This window comes from Rhincodon typus, chromosome 7, assembly GCF_021869965.1.
Source record: "Rhincodon typus isolate 14 chromosome 7, sRhiTyp1.1, whole genome shotgun sequence".
Lineage (NCBI taxonomy): Eukaryota > Metazoa > Chordata > Chondrichthyes > Orectolobiformes > Rhincodontidae > Rhincodon > Rhincodon typus.
In genome coordinates this window covers 9595705-9611795 of record NC_063338.1, presented here as the reverse complement: position 1 = coordinate 9611795, position 16091 = coordinate 9595705, and the positions used below count along the sequence as shown (strand labels likewise).

The window sequence follows — 16091 nt, the reverse complement described above, 5'->3', positions numbered from 1 at the left end:
CGTTGAAGGAGAAGTGAGGGAGAGAAATCGAGAGAAATGAAGGGTCAGGGATTTGGTGGCAACATATTGACCTGGTTATGAGCCGTTGGAAGATGGAGATTGTGGATAAGGAATGTGTGCTTGAATTGAAAGGAAATGGTACCCATAAGAATCTGTGTGGGGGCCTTTAATAATTCCCTGTATTTACTATAGGCTTGATTAAAACATATATCCAAGGGCCAGCCATCCATCCAAACCTGCTGATAAACAGAGGGAAGCTGTGTGATAAATAGTATGATTAGAAACATTATGATGAAAAATTGCTAGATTAAGTGAGTGGACAAAACTATGGCAGATGGATATCGATGCAGTGAGTTCATCCGAAGTAAAGGATAGATGTGGCTTTTTGACAATTAAGTAACTAACAGGCAGTGGAAGGCTAAAGGGGTTTCAAAATCCATGTAAACAGATCACTTAGAAGTCAGATACCAAACAAAATTACAAAAGCAAGTGGCCTGCTAGCCTTTGCACCTGTAGATTAGAATCGCAAAGAAGTTTTCTTCTGTCTGTACAAAACCATGTTTAGACCACATCTGAAATATTGTATATTGGCCTTGGAAAGAGTACAGTGCAGATTCAGCAGAATACTACCAGAGCTCGGAGAGTGAGTTTGTCAAGAGAGACTCACAGAATCAGGGCTTTTATTCTGTGGAATGTAGGGGGTTTTGTTTTAGGGATGACTTGATTGACACTTTCAGGACTCTGAAACTATCAGGTAGATAAAGAAAGATGTATTCGCCCTGGTGGGGTGGAATAGGTGGGTGGGGAGAGTCCAGAACAAGAGGTATAACCTGAAAATTAGACCTTCTCGGGGTAATGTCGTGCAATGTGTTATTCATCGTGTCAGGTCAGGGTCCATTGATAATCTGGGAACAGGCCGATAGATTTTCTTTTGTGAGCTGACAGTCGGAGAAGTCTTGTCGGCATTGGTGCAGAAGCTTTTGGGCTCAGGGAGCGACAGCTTCCATCTTTGCTGAATTTGACTGCTGAGGGTACGGAAAATCCATTCCCTCGAACGAGGGAGCCAAGAGCAAGGAGACAGAGTTGGAGCTGAAGGCCGGACAGACAATCAGTGTGATCACTGCTGCTTTTGAGGGCTTGCACTGTAAAAATTGGTCACCAGGTTTGCTCTATCATGAAGTAATTCCTTGATTGTCAAATCTTGAAAAACTAACATCAGGCCCACACTGCGTTCCCCGTCACCACTCCTCTCTGGTGGGGGAGCCCAGACAGACAGATGGAGCTGGATAAAGTGGACCTGGGTTCAAATCCAGCCTCCGGTGATGTGGAGTCTGCACGTTCTCCCTGTACCTGCATGTGTTTCCTCCCACAGTCCAAAGATGTACAGGTTAGGTGGATTGGTGGTACGGTGGTTCAGTGGTTAGCGCTGCTGCCTTGCAGCGCCAGTTGACCTTGGGGCAACTGTCCATGTGGAGTTTGCACATTCTCCCCATGTCTGTGTGGGTTTCCTCCAGGTGCTCCAGTTTCCTCCCACCGTCCAAAGATGTGCAGGTCAGGTGGGTTGGCCGTGCTAAACTGCCTGTAGCGTCCAGGGATTTTCAAGCGAGGTGTTAGCCATGGATAACGTGGGATTTTGGGGACAGGGTGGGATGCTCCTCCGAGGGTCTTTGCGGACTCGATGGGCCTAATGGCCTCTTTCCGCACAATGGGGATCCTACATTTCTGTGATTGTACTCTCTGGTGCCTTTTCCAGAACTGGCGGTGGCACCGTGCATGCAGCGGCCCGTAGACCTGGTCTTCATGGTTGATGGCTCCGAGAGGATGGGCAGCACCAACTTCCGGCATGTGCAGGAGTTCATCCAGAAGGTGGCCACAACCCTGCCCCTGTCCAAGAGCAGCAGTGATGCCATGCGGGCCCGCATTGCCGTGCTGCAGTACGGCAGCGAGGACGAACAGCAGCTAGTCTTTGGGCTGAGCCACAACCTCACCACCATCCTCGACTCGCTGGCCGGCATGACCTACCTGGACTCCTCCTCCAACGTGGGCTCCGCCATCATCTACGGCATCCGCAATCTGGTCCAGAGGCCGGGATCCACGCCCCAGGCGGCGCGCCGGGGGGCTGAGCTCTCCTTCGTCTTCATCACCGACGGCACCAGTGGCAGCAAGAGCCTTGGCGAGGCGGTGGACTCCATGCGCAAGCATGACGTCGTGCCCACAGTCATCGCTGTGGGGCCCGAGGTGGACATGGATGTCCTCCTGCAGATAGGCTTAGGCGAGAGGGCGGCCATCTATCGAGCTGCAGACTATTCCCAGATCCTGCAGCCCAGCTTCTTCGACAGATTGTACAAGTGGATCTGTTAAAGACTTCAAAGCCAACTTCCTTCTACCCCCTCCCCCCCAACCCTGAGAAAATCATGTAAAATCCACCCTTTCCTGTTTTGTTTTAGTTTTATGTTATTCAGGAAAAGGTAAACCAAGGTGCTTTGTTTTTTGTAATATATATATCGAATTATTTTTTATCATCGTTCTTTCTATTTTCCCCATTTTTGTGTGTGTGCGTATGTATGTGTGTGTGCATTTTGAGCTTATTAGGCCTTAAGAGGAAACCTCTGCTCCGGTTGCCAACTCTGGTCCTTTGTCAGACTGACCCGCTGATCCCCTGCCCAACTTAGCCAACAGGCTGATCGATATATCTTTCATCACGCTGCCTGATGGACTCATACTTGATTAAAACCGGACAAGATTGTGGCTGATCTGATGCTGCTCAGCCCCACTTTCCTGCACTTCCCCCAGAGCCCTCGATTCCCTCACTTGAATGATGCAAGTATACACTGGGATAGTGGCAGTGTAGAGGTCAGTGGAAGGCAAGAATTCCAGGAGCGTGTTCAGGGAAATTTTCTACAGCATTGTGTTTCCAGTCCACAGTAAAAAAGGACCCTCTTCCTGGAGTGAGGAATATGTTTCCAGTTTTGTTTTGTCCCGTGTCGATGGATTTTAAACATCTAGAGTTCTTGGCGACTCCATCAATAATCCCCTAGAGAGTTGGCAACCCTCCAGCTAGCCAGACAGACATTTCCCTTTGCTCGGACAGCCAACGCTGTTTTGGCTGTTTATTTTCTTTTCCTGTTTCGTAAATGTTTCGAAGTGTGCACCAGTCAGATTTTTTACCCCACAGAGCTTGAATTGTCCTACAGGGTCTGAGAGGTGTCACTGTCACTTGCACCCTCCCTCCCTCCCAAGGAGAGAAAGGATTTGCTTGTGAATAGCTGAATGCTGTGCATACCATAGAGGCCTCAGCAGCGTGATCTGGGATCTACCAGATCGGCCCAGCCTGACTGGAGTCCTCAGCACTGAGTGCTGTAAACAGTGTTGACCGAACAGCGATAACCAGAAGCCCGTCAAAACGTAACATTTGCTCCCTGTAAATGGCTGCATTGCGTTGCGTGCAGACACCAATTTGGTTTACCACCTGGGTACACGGTGAACGTGAGACATTGCACTGCATTAGGCTGTTAGGGAAGAGCGACAAATTCTGGCTGAACCTAACCAAGCCAACAATGTGGACAAAATTTTCCCAGCTGACATTTAACCCCGTGAAGCCCCTCTGCTGTGGGTTATGGTTGGTGCTGGCTGCTGTTTTAATAAAGCTGGTCACTTCACGTGCAATCATGTACGGTTTATTTATGATTTGCAATGTCTTTGTGGTAGAGAACTGTATCAGGTTTTACCACATTTCACCGACGATGGGGCTCTGAGATTGAATAGCGCATGTAGTCAGTTATTGGGGTGGGAGTTGTCTGAGTGAAACGAGGAAGAGAGTGAGATGGCAACAGCTGAACTTGATCTGAATCTCCAAGGCCATGTTTTCAAAGGCATGGCAAGTGTGGGAAGTCCAAGTAAAGTCCACTTTCCTTTGCTGCGGGGCATTTTGTTTGGTGAGGGGTGGTGGGTGTGGGTAGGGCGTCTTTGACAGGGGCCTCTTCTTGCCAGCAAGGTGGTGCAATTACAGTGGGTAGCGAGAAGTTGGAATCCACCCGAAGCTTAAACCCTTTCAAAAATTAGAGAAAAAAAAAACAAATTGCAAACAAATATCTCCCTTGCCAAAGAAGGAAAACCAACTTGTCCCTGTTTTGAGATCTCCAGGGCGTGCCGGAACGGAAAAGGCACGACAAGCCAGTCACCATCTGAAAGAGATGTGCGGAGTCCCGGCTACGACTAGCCCCAGATCCGCGGCGGTCATTCCCACTAAAGAGTTTGTGCCTAAATTGATGTCCATCTCAGATGCCAGCAGACCTTCTGTGGGGGACTTGCTGGCGTCTTTTGTCATCTTGTCTTTCTTGTAGCATTCACCAGTTCAGTCTGTGTGCCCAGTGACTTTGTGTTCACCTCTCCCTGCCACCTGGTATTAACCGAGGATAAATCAGGCCCCACACCGGCACCTCAGCGCACTCCCTCAGAATGAGACTCACCCAGAGGGTGAAACCAGTTTTAAAAAAAAGAACTTGCAAGTTAATACACTGCTCCTCTCTCTTGGAAGATAATGGACGAGGCCAGTCCATTCACCACTTTTTAATGTTTTTACCTTTCGGACATCTTCGGTGGCCCAAGACACCAAGGCTGTGTTCCTGTTGTAACTGCGTATTGCAAACCACAAAGCTTTGTAATATATATTTCTAATGAACATTGCAATAAAGTAGTCTACGTTGTTTGTAACAAAAATGTCTTTTTCATGCGGCTCGCTGCGTCCAAATTTGACTTGTCTGTACTGAATACAAGATCAATAAATGGATTTTCGAAAAAAAATTCCCTACGACTTTTGATCTCCTTTTGCAGCTCACTTCCTGGAGTGTTGCTGGATGCTTGTTCAGCATCATAGAATGTTATAATGCAGAAGGAGACCATTCTATCAACCTGCACTTTACCAGCATCATTACCCAGTGCCAATCTCCTGCTTTATCCCCACAACCTTGCACACTCTGTCCAACCAAATAATCTTCCAATGCCCTCAACTGAATCTGCCTCCACCACATTTCCAGGCAGTGTACCTAACCATTGTTACATTGCACATCACTTTAAATCTATGCCCCCTCATTCTTTTTTTCTCCTTTATGAGTGGGAACACTACTTCCTATCTACTCTACCCAGCCCACTCATGATTGTGAAAATCTAACAAATCTTCTCTCAGCCGCCTTTTGTCCAAGGACGAACATCCCAACTTCTTCAATCTATCCTCATCACTGACGTTGCTCATGCCTGAAACCATTCGTGTAAACTGCTTCTGCCCTCTCCAATGCATTCACATTTTCTCTATAAAGTAGTGCCCACAACTGTACACAATACTCAATACTCCATCTGAGGACTAACCAGTGTTTTATACATGCTGAATATGACGTCCTTGCTCTTGTACTCTGTGCCCCCTTTAATAAAACTGAGGTTTCTTAACTGCTGTCTCCACCTGTCCTACCACCTACAGTTATCTGTGTACATTTACACAAGGCCCCCCTGTTCCTGCACTCCCTTTAGAGTGTGCAATTTTATTTTATATTATTATTCTGTTAGCGTCTCAGGATTGTTCTAGCAGTGTTGTCTCCAGGATATCTGCCTGTGCCATACTGATGTCCCAGTGTGCATGCAACTTCATCTCGAGCTGTTCATTTGCTGTTACCTCTATTTATTTAGCTTTTCAGTCAAGTTTCCCTGCTGTGCCAGAGGGTCATGCTCCACTTACTGTGTAATTGCAACCTGTAGCTTCCCAACTGGCTTCTGCAGTTGTACGTCCCGTTGCTCACTCTCTCTCACATGCACCTTTGATGACCCCATCCTTGTGGAGACCCTTTCTCCAACTTGCTGCTTCCAGTCGCCCAAGGGGTTGCAGACTTTAAACAGAGGCAACACTCCTGAGTCTCAAACTCCTCCAGGAAAGTTTGCCTGGTACCAGTTGGCTGAGCAAGACTCGCTGAAAGGAGCTGTGTTCCTGTACAGAAGCCTCTTCCCCCTCACCATCAACCTCCAAACAGCGAGCGTAAGGAGCAGCAGTCACAAGTGAAACACCAGGAAGACTGAAGCCATGCTCTTCGGCTCCCCAGTTCCCCTCACCACCAACTCTGTTCCCTTACCACAGACTCCCTCCCGCCCACTTTTCAAATCATTCACACAATGTGGGCACCACTGGCTGGACCAGCATTTATTGCCTACCCCTAATTGCCCAGTGGGTAGTTGAGAGTAAACCACGTTGCTGTGTGTCTGGAGTCACACGTAGGCCAGACCAGGTAAGGGCAGTTTCCTTCCCTAAAGGACATTACTGAACCAGATGGGTTTTTCCAACGATTGACAATGGTTTCATGATCATCGTTAGACTCTGAATACTAGATCTTTTTGTAATCAAATTCAAATTCCACCTTCTGCCGTGGCAGGATTTGAACCAAGAGTTGAAATTTTCTTCCAATGACCAACACATTCCTCCTCTGTATAAACTACACTCTCTTTCAAACACTGAAATTGTGCTTGCAGTTCCAAGCCATTGATATACATGGTTAATAATCATGGTTCCATCATTGATCCTTGTGAATTAGATTATGACCAGGTTAGGAGGGGTGATCAACTCCTCTCATTTTGAACCCTATCTCAGTCACTCGCTCTGTAAATGTTCATTATCTTTTAGCACGCAGCTATCACATTTCAGTTGAATCATGTTTAACTCGAGCAGAATGAAGGGAAATTAATTAGAAAATTTTCTGGAGTAAAAGGAAGAAGGATTTTATTACCCAGAAGGAAATAATATAACAGAACTTCATACACAGATGATAAGCCTACAAAGAAGAAGGGGTTTCAGGCTGACTGCACAAATAGGAAGCTACAGGCAATTGCAGTTGAAGATATTTGCAGCCCTTGAGTTCAGGAGTGGATCAAACTATTCCACTATTAGAGTCAGAATTGTTGAGCCCAGAAACAGGCCCTTTGGTCTAACTCGTCCATGCCAACCAGATGTCCTAATTTGTCCCATTTGTTGATATGGATTTGATGGGCTGAATGGCCTGCTTCCACACTATAGGGGTTCTATGTTCTATGTTCCATTTTCCAGCATTTGGTCCATTTCCCTCTAAACCCTTCCTATTCATGCACCCATCCAAATGCCTTTTAAATGTTGTAATTGTACCAGCCTCCACCACTTCCTCTAGCAGCTTATTCCGTACACGTGCCACCCTCTGCAGAAAAAACCTGCCCCTTAGGTCCCTTTTAAATCTTTCCCCCTCACCTTAAACCTATACCTTCTAGTTTTGGACTTCCCCACCCCCAGGAAAAGACCTTGGCTATTCACCCTATCCATGCCCCTCAGGAATTTATAAACTTCTTTAAAGTCACCCCTCAGCGTCCCATGCTCCAGGGAAAATATTCAGGCTCTCCCTGTAGCTCAAACCTTCCAAACCCTGGCAACATCCTTGTAACTCTTTTCTGAACCATTGTCTTTTTCTTCTGTAAAGGTGAACTTTCTGATATCTGGAGCTCTCATTGAATTTTTGTTGCTGTTCCACTCTCTTTTCATTGGTTAGTTTCTTGATGCCTCACTGAGTTTCAGTGCCTGTTAATTAAAATGATAATTCTGATGCAGCCAGTGCTCCTCCGTGTTCAACAACACTTGGAGGAGGCGCAGAGCATGGAAAGGATGCAGGATGTATTCTGGGTGGCAGAATTCAATGTCCATCACCAAGAATTGATCAGCAGCAGCACGACTGACAGAGATGGTCAAGTCCTCAAGGACATAGCTGCTAGACTGGTCCTGCAGGAGGTGGTGGGAGAACAAACAAGAGGGAGAAACATACGTGACCTCCTTATCAATCTGCCAGCTGCAAATGCATCAGTCTATGACAGTATGGTAAGAATGATCACTGTACAGTCCTCGTGGAGACAAAGTCTTGACATTGAGAAAACCCTCTATCATGTTGGGTGGCACTGTCACTGTGCTAAATGACTTTGAAGGGATACAACAACTCAAACCTGGGCATCGTGAGATGCTGCGGGCCATCAACAGTAGTAGAATTGGACTCCAGCACAATCTGCGACCTCGTGTCCTGATATCTTCCTCATTCAACCATTACTATCAAGCCAGAGGGTTGAGCCTGGCTCAATGGAGAGTGCAGAAGAGTATGCCAGAAGCAGCACAATCCTAAAAATGAGGTGTCAACCTTGTGAAGCCATCAAACAGCGCAACCTGCATGTGATAGACAGATCTAAGTGATCCCACAACCAACAGATCAATCTAAGCTCTGCAGTCCTGCCACATCCAGTCATGAATGGTGGTGGACAATTAAACACATACTACAGGCAGAGACTCCACAAATATTCCCACCCTCAGTGATGGGGAGCCCAACACATCAGTGCAAAAGGTAAGGCTGAAGCATTCGCAGCAATCTTCAGCCAACGGTGCTGAATGGATAATCCATCTCAGCTCCTCCAGGAGTCCCCAGCATTACAGACACCAATCTTCAGCCGATTCAAATCATTTCACATGATGTCAGGAAATGGTTGGAGGCACTGGATACTGCAAAGACTATGGGCCCTGACAACATTCTAGCAACAGTATTGAAGGTTTGTACTCTAGAATTTTCCATACCCATAGCCAAGCTGTTACAGCTACAACACTGGCATCTACCCAACAGTGTGGAAAATTGCCCAGGTATGTCCAGGACAAAAAGCAGAACAAATCCAACCTGGCCAATTACCACCCTATCAGTCTACTCTTGATCATCAGTGTTATCAACAGTGCCATCAAGCATCACTTGCTCAGCAATAACCTGCTCAGTGACGCCCAGTTTGGGTTCCGCCAGGGTCAATCAGCTCCTGATCTCATTCCAGCCTTGGTTCAAACATAGACAAAAGAGCTGAATTCCAGAGGTGAGTTGAGAGTGACAGCTCTTAACATCAAGGCCACATTCGATCGAGTGTGGCATCAGGAAGCCCCAGCAAAACTGAAATCAATGGGTATCAGGGGGCAAACTCTCTGGTAGTTGGAGTCATACCTGACACATTGGAAGATGGTCCTGTTCATTGGATGTCAGTCATCTCAGTTCCAGGACATCTCTGCAGGAGCTCCTCAGGGTAGTGTCCTAGGCCCAACCATCTTCAGCTGCTTCATCAATGACCTTCCCTCCATCATAAGGTCAGAATTGGGGATGTTCGCTGATGATTGCACGATGTTCAGCACCATTCGTGACTCCTCAGATACTGAAGCAGTCCATGTTCAAATGCAACAAGATCTGGACTATATTTGAGCTGACAAGTGGCAAGTGACATTCGCACCACATAAGTACCTGGCAGAGACTATCACCAACAAGAGAGAATCTAACCACCACCCATTGGTATTTAATGCCATGACCATCACTGAATCCCAGACTGTCAACATCCTGGAGGTTACCATTGACCAGAAACTGAACTGCGTGCCGCACAAGCTAACAATGAGGACACTTGCAGTTGAATCTCAAACAACTTTAAGTTGGATTGATCGATATTGCAAGTGGCCGGGACATCACAGGGTTCAATGGATTTCTCGACCACAAATGTTCAGCAAGTTATCATGAATTGTATGATAAATTCAACAGAAAGAAATTCTGTAACAGAACAATTATCTTTCAGAAGACTGTCATTTGATATATAAAGGATGGCTTTGATAATAGTCGCGTATCAAAATGATAAACTGTACTATTGGACCACAATTCATATTTTCTGTTGTCCCTTACGGATGCAAGGTTGCTCATTGAGAACAATATTTTTACAGACAACAAGAAATGTTACTTGCACAGCTGAAGGATGGGAGAGATTTTTTAAAAAATTAGCCCTTGGGTCTGCAAGATTGAATCCACAAACCTTAAAGGCAACAGATGGAGAAGGCTATTAATATGGCATAAATTGGACTCTAGGGTACATTGTTAAAAACCAGAGCCCTTTGCATCGTGCCAGTTTATCCCTGCAGTGGTTTTGTCTTTAATGTGCAGATTTATAACCCATTGTACTTGGTATGAAAAATCATCAGTAATCCTTGGTGAGATGATTGATCTATGTTTAAATAGCATTTAAATCTGAAGTGTACAGCATTGATAGTTCATGGAAAACCACAGCAGTACTGTGAGAGGAATCAGTGAGGAACAAAAGCTGTGATCAACGCTAACCTCGTGTTCCCTCTTAACTGCTGAGGGAAGTATTGTGCGAATTGAAGAGATAACACAGTGTGGAGCTGGAGACGCACAGCAGACCAGGCAGCATCAGAGGAGCAGGAAAGTTGACGTTTCGGGTCAAGACCCTTCTTCATCAATTTTCTGCTCCTCTCATGCTGCCTGGCCTGCTGTGTCCCTCCAGCTCCACACTGTGTTGTCTCTGACTCCAGTATCTGCAGCTCTTACTATCTCTCTCATGCGAATAGAATATTCTTGCAGCAATGGGAACATGTTAACGTGAGCTGTTGCTTAAAGAGAAACTTCAGTGCCTTACTGCATCGCGGAATGGGCCATCCATTAGATGTGGTGTTAAACCCTATGTTGTGTAGGTGGATTGTGATTCAAACAGAGTTCAGGCGAACGGCCTGCTGTACTTGGCTGAAGGTGGGATCATTTTTTTGAAATGCCGCACTAATAATGGGTCAGGACAATGGCATCGACAAGAAGGACTTAGATCGCGGATTGAACTAAAATGCAGTCGACGACCATTTGTCCCTACGGGCCTGTGCTAGTTCCAGTGAAAGAGCTGGTGGATTAGTCTCACTAATTGCCTTTCCTTCCCAGCCCTCTACATACTTCTCGTCAAGTACAGGCAGTCCCCATGTTGCCAAAGTGTTCCATTGTTGAAACACAGGACAACATACAATGGCCATTCATAAGTACAGGAAATGTTCATATGTCGGATCTTTAAAATGACTCCCCTTTGCGGGGTTGTGTATTCATAAATATGGGCGTTCCTGTGTCAGATATTCATAAATGGAGAATGCCAGTGCTTATCATGTCCCAGGAGTATTGTGTCCAGTACTGATCTATAACCTAACCTAGATCTCATCCCATGTACTATTTCATCACCATCCAAAACCTTATTCCACTCCTTATCTGTATATTGGTACAAACCCTTAACGGTATTAATTGCAGCTGGGAATCCTCAACTAACTGCAATTGCAAATACACACGGCTCACGTCCAACTTCGTGAAGAACAGCCTCCCTGCCAGCTTTGTGTATAAATTATCTATGCAGGGGCCTGAGTATTTATCCAGCCCGTGAAAAGTGGTTTAACATTTGTTTAAAATCCCGGCAAAGGTGAATCAGGCTTCACAATTGGTACAACCGGTGATGCCCATTTTGCAAACTGCACTGGTTTGATGACTCCTTCGCTTTCTGGCCTTCTGATTTCTGCCTCTACTTTTGCCTGTAAAGCAATTGGCACTGGGCAGGCCTTGCAGAATCGTGGGATTGTGTCCTGGTTCAGGAAGCCATTTTCTAACTGAAAAACATTGAGCCAATCTAGGTGAAGCTTTCTCAACCAATTTCACCCAATCAAGCTCAGGCCTGAACCTGTTACTACGATCAGTGGTAACCGAACCCCTAGCAGGGAGGCGATGGCCTAGGGTATTATCGCTGGACTGTTAATCCAGAGACTCAGATAATGTATTGGGAACCTGGGTTCGAATCCTGCTATGGCACATGGTGGAATTTGAATTCAACAAAAAAAAATCTGGAATCAAAAGTCATATGATGACCATTGTTGATTGTCGGAAAAACCCATCAGGTTCACTAATGTCCTTTAGGGAAGGAAACTGCCATCCTTACCTGGTCTGGCCTATATGTGACTTCAGACCCACAGCAATGTGGTTGACTCTTAACTGCCCTGTGGGCAACTAGGGATGGGCAACAAATGCTGCCTGGCCAGTGATGCCCTCATCCTGTGAATGAATAAAAAAAGAAGAACTAGCTGCTTCTCATGAGACCAGAATTGAAGTTGTCCCCTCAATAAAGGTTCCCTGGTCTATGTCTCAGTCTAGCTGAGGTCTTTGCAAACTTAAGGGTTGGAGTCCAGAGCGAATTTTGCTAAAGACTGGTTCTGAGATCACTAAAACGGCCGCACTGGTATCAACCTCCGGTAGAACCAGGTGACCATTTCATCAGACGTTCATTTTCATTGGCTTTAATTTGGATGTCACTAAACAATTTAATTGCTCCAAGCCACATGTAGGGGGACTTTCAAGGGTATACACTCTCCTGGGTACCAGTCTATGAGTTCTCTTATTCAAGTCAGGCCTTGTAGGAGTCTTTTGTTGTCTTGAGTCGGCACACCAGCAGCAACTACAATGGCATGCCGGCCAGAATCCTGAAGAAAATTTTAACTGTTTAGCCAATGCTTGGCTTTGTTTTGGGGTTTTGCTGTGGGCTGACCTACAGGCCGTCCTTTCAGGATACATCCTGAGCGAGGCTACGCAATTGCTTTCACTCAAGTGGTGTTCCCCAAGCTCGGTCAAACTAGTGAGGGTGTCCACTTCCATCGGAATCCCCTACAACTTGTATGCTCCGCTTGGCCTACTGCTTGACTTAAATTGGTCAACTTTTCACTGTGATCTTCGTATTTGAGAGCTGTCATCCTATCGCAGAGACAAACACTTTATTCGGCTATTGTTTAGACTCTGGGGAGAAATAAACCTAAGAATCACAGAATCATTAGGGGTGGCATGGTGGCTCAGTGGTTAGCACTGCTGCCTCACAGCGCTAGGGACCCCAGTTCAATTCCACCCTTGGGTGACTGTCTGTGCAAAGTTTGCATGTTCTCCCCATGTCTGCGTGGGTTTCCTCCCACAGTCCAAAGATGCACAGGTTAGGTGGTTTGGCTGTGGGAAATGCAGGTCTACAGGGTTGAGGGGATGGTTCTGGCTCAGATGCTCTTTGGAGGGTCAGTATGGACTCGATGGGCTGATGGCCTGCTTCTATGGATTCTGCAGGGATTCTATGAAAAAGACAAAGCCAGCTGTTTAGAACAGGGAGCCATATGTTATGTGGCTGCCTGATGTTTGGAATAAGCATTTTGCTTTGGTGTAACCTTGCAACTCTGAGGGGAATCAGCCAAAGTTCAATCTGAAGTCATTGTGCTGGCGCTGATTCTCTGTAAATCAATCACTCCTATTGCCAACCATTATGAACTTAGAGCTTGGACACTGACACAGCTCATCCTACGGTTTTAGCTAAAGGATCACAAGTGCGTTTTCCCTGCCAATGAGATGTCACTGAGGATCAACAATCCTCATAAAGCTTTTCTTCCGTCCAAGATGTTCTTTGGGGGGCTGATTGCAGCAATCCCCTGACCGGAAAGGACAGGGCCACTGAGATCGGAATTCCATTCGGCAGACTCTGGACCATCGGTATCAACGTCCAGATCCCACAGGAGGAGCCAGACGAATGAAGGCCAGTATGTGAGGCACGGAGGGGGCGTCGAGTTTTGGACATTTTAACAACTGGGTTTGATGTGTTGTCAGGAGTAGGAATCTGGAGGATAATGCAATTGGGGTAGGGGGACCACTGAAAGTAATAGTTCTGGGTCACAGCAGGGTAAAGCCTTTATCATCAGCCAAGATCGAATAGCACTGCAGATTTGGTGGACCGAATGGCCTAATTCTGCTCCAGTATTTTCAGGCCTTTGGGCAACTAGGTTTTTTTTGGCATGGCTGGGGAGATTGGCATTTGGAGCCTGTGAGTGGTTGGCTGTAAGCCATCTTCTTGAACAGCCGCAGTCCATGTGGGTGAGGTAACTGAGTAACGAGGAAGAATAACTTCGTAAAAATGGCAAAAAAGTAACTCAGTCACTTGGTAAGGAAGGACCGAGCTGTGATTGGTAACACAAAGGCCATTGTTATGGACCAGACCAGATCTCTCCACTACCCCTCCAAAGTGTGGTAAGGAGATAGCCTAAACCCTAACTTTTATATTTATTTAAAGGCAGGTGTAAGTTGCTGTGTTCTAGATTGGTCCAATACTCGGCTTTAATCAAAATGTGCTTTATTCTTACAACATATTAAAATACGAGTGAAAAAAGAACTGGCATAACCTTAACTCTATTGAAATATTTAATAAGATAATGTATTATTAAACGACGAATCATCAATCGTTCCAAACATATGCAGCATCCAATAAACAGACCCTTTGAATCATAGAGTAGAATCCCTGTAGTGTGGAAGCAGGCCATTCGGTCCGTTGAGTCTACACCAACCTTCTGAAGAGCATCCCGCCCAGACCCACCCGCTATACTATCCCTGCATTTCCCCCCCTAGACACCATGGGCAATTTAGCATGACCAATCCACCTAACCTGCATTATCTTTGGACTGTGGGAGGAAACCGGAGCACCTGGAGGAAACCCACACAAACACAGAGAGAAGGTGCAAACTCCACACAGAGAGACACCCGAGGCTGGAATTGAGCCCGGGTCCCTCACACTGTTAGACAGCAGTGCTAACCACTGAGCCACTGTGCTGCCCCCTTTAAAGAGAATCCCACCCAGAATCACCCCCTTACCCTATCCCTGTAACACTGCATTTATTGATTTATCGTCACGTGCACCATAATACAGTGAAAAGCTTTGTTTACGAGCGGTACAGGCAGATCACAGCAAGCAAAGGATGTACAGATCAAAAAGAATTAGAGGCATACAGGTTACCTTGCAGGTTACATTATTTGAGGCTAGAGTCCATTTAACAGTCTGATAACAGCCAGAAAGGAGCTGTTCCTGAACCTGCTTATGCATGTGTTCAGGCTTCTATACCTTCTGCCTGACAGAAGAGGTTGTAGAAGGTCATTACCAGGGTGCGATGGGTCTTTTGATGATGTTGACCACCTTTCTATGGCAGTGAGCTGTGTAAATCGAGTCCATGGATGGAAGGTTGGCTTCCGTGATGGTCTGGGCTGTGAACACCACCTTCTGTAGTTTCTTACGATCCTGGGCAGAGCAGTTGCCATACCAGGCTATTATGCACCCGGACAGTATGCTTTCAATGGTGCATCTGTAGAAGTTGGTGAGGGACGTTATGGACAAATTTCCTGAGCCACCTGAGGAAGAAGAGGCCTTCTTGATTGTTGCATTTATGTGAGAAGTCCAGGACAGGTCATTGGTTGTTGTCACTCCGAGGAAACTGATGCTCTTCACTCTCTCAAATTCAGTTCTGTTGATGTAGATGGGGGCGTGTTCTCCTCCTTTCTTTCTGAAGTTGATGATCAGTTCTTTAGTTTTGCCGACGTTGAGAGACAAATTGTTTTCATGGCATCAGGTCACCAAGCCCTCTATCTCCCTTCTGTATTTTGACTCGTTGTTAGATATCCGTCCCACTACAGTGGTGTCATCAGCTAACTCGGTAGATGGCTTTTGTTCGGAATTTAGTAACATTGTCGTAGGTGTACAGGGAGTACAGTAGGGGGCTGAGGACGCATCCTTGGGGGGCTCCAGTGCTGAGTGTTACTGTGGAAGAGGTGCAGTTACCTATCCTCACTGATTGTGGCCTATGGGTCAGAAAGCTGAGGATCTAGTTGCAGAGGGTGGAGCTGAGACCAAGGTCACACAGTTTTGAGATCAGTGTTGGTGGATAATGGTGTTGAAGGTGGAGCTGTAGTCAACAAGCAGGAGTCTGATGTACGTGACTTTGTTGTCCAGATGTTCCAGGGATGAGTGCAGGGTTAGGGATATGACATCCTCTGTGGACCTCTTATGTCAGTAGGCAAACTGTAGGGGATTGAGTTAGGTTGGGAGACTGGAGTTGATGGTGGGCCATGACCAGCCTCTTGAAGCACTTCATGATTACTGAAGTCAGAGCCACTGGGCGGTAGTCATTAAGGCACACTGCATGTGTTTTCTTGGGTACAGGAGTGATGGTGGTCTTCTTGAAGCAGGTAGGGACTTCATATTGTAGGAGGGAGACGTTGAAGATGTCGCTGAATACCTCTGCCAGTTGGTCCGCACAGGATCTGAGCGCTCAGCCGGGGACACTGTCCGAGCCCCTCGCTTTCCTTGGGTTGACTCCCAAGAAGACTGATCTGAATTGTGAAGAGGTGACAGAGGGAATAGGTGTGTCCAGGGCTATTAGGGCA

General features: G+C 46.4%; 1 protein-coding gene across 1 annotated transcript in view; it reads left to right on the top strand.

Moving 5' to 3' along the window:
* Nucleotides 1-4803, top strand: part of col6a2 (collagen, type VI, alpha 2) — a 72818-nt gene extending 68015 nt beyond the window's left edge. The window contains exon 29 of the mRNA XM_048599013.1: nt 1754-4803. Coding sequence (XP_048454970.1) covers nt 1754-2361 — 608 coding nt within the window. The 3' untranslated portion in view covers nt 2362-4803. The remainder of the gene's footprint in view (nt 1-1753) is intronic.
* The last annotated feature ends 11288 nt before the right edge of the window (nt 4804-16091 follow it).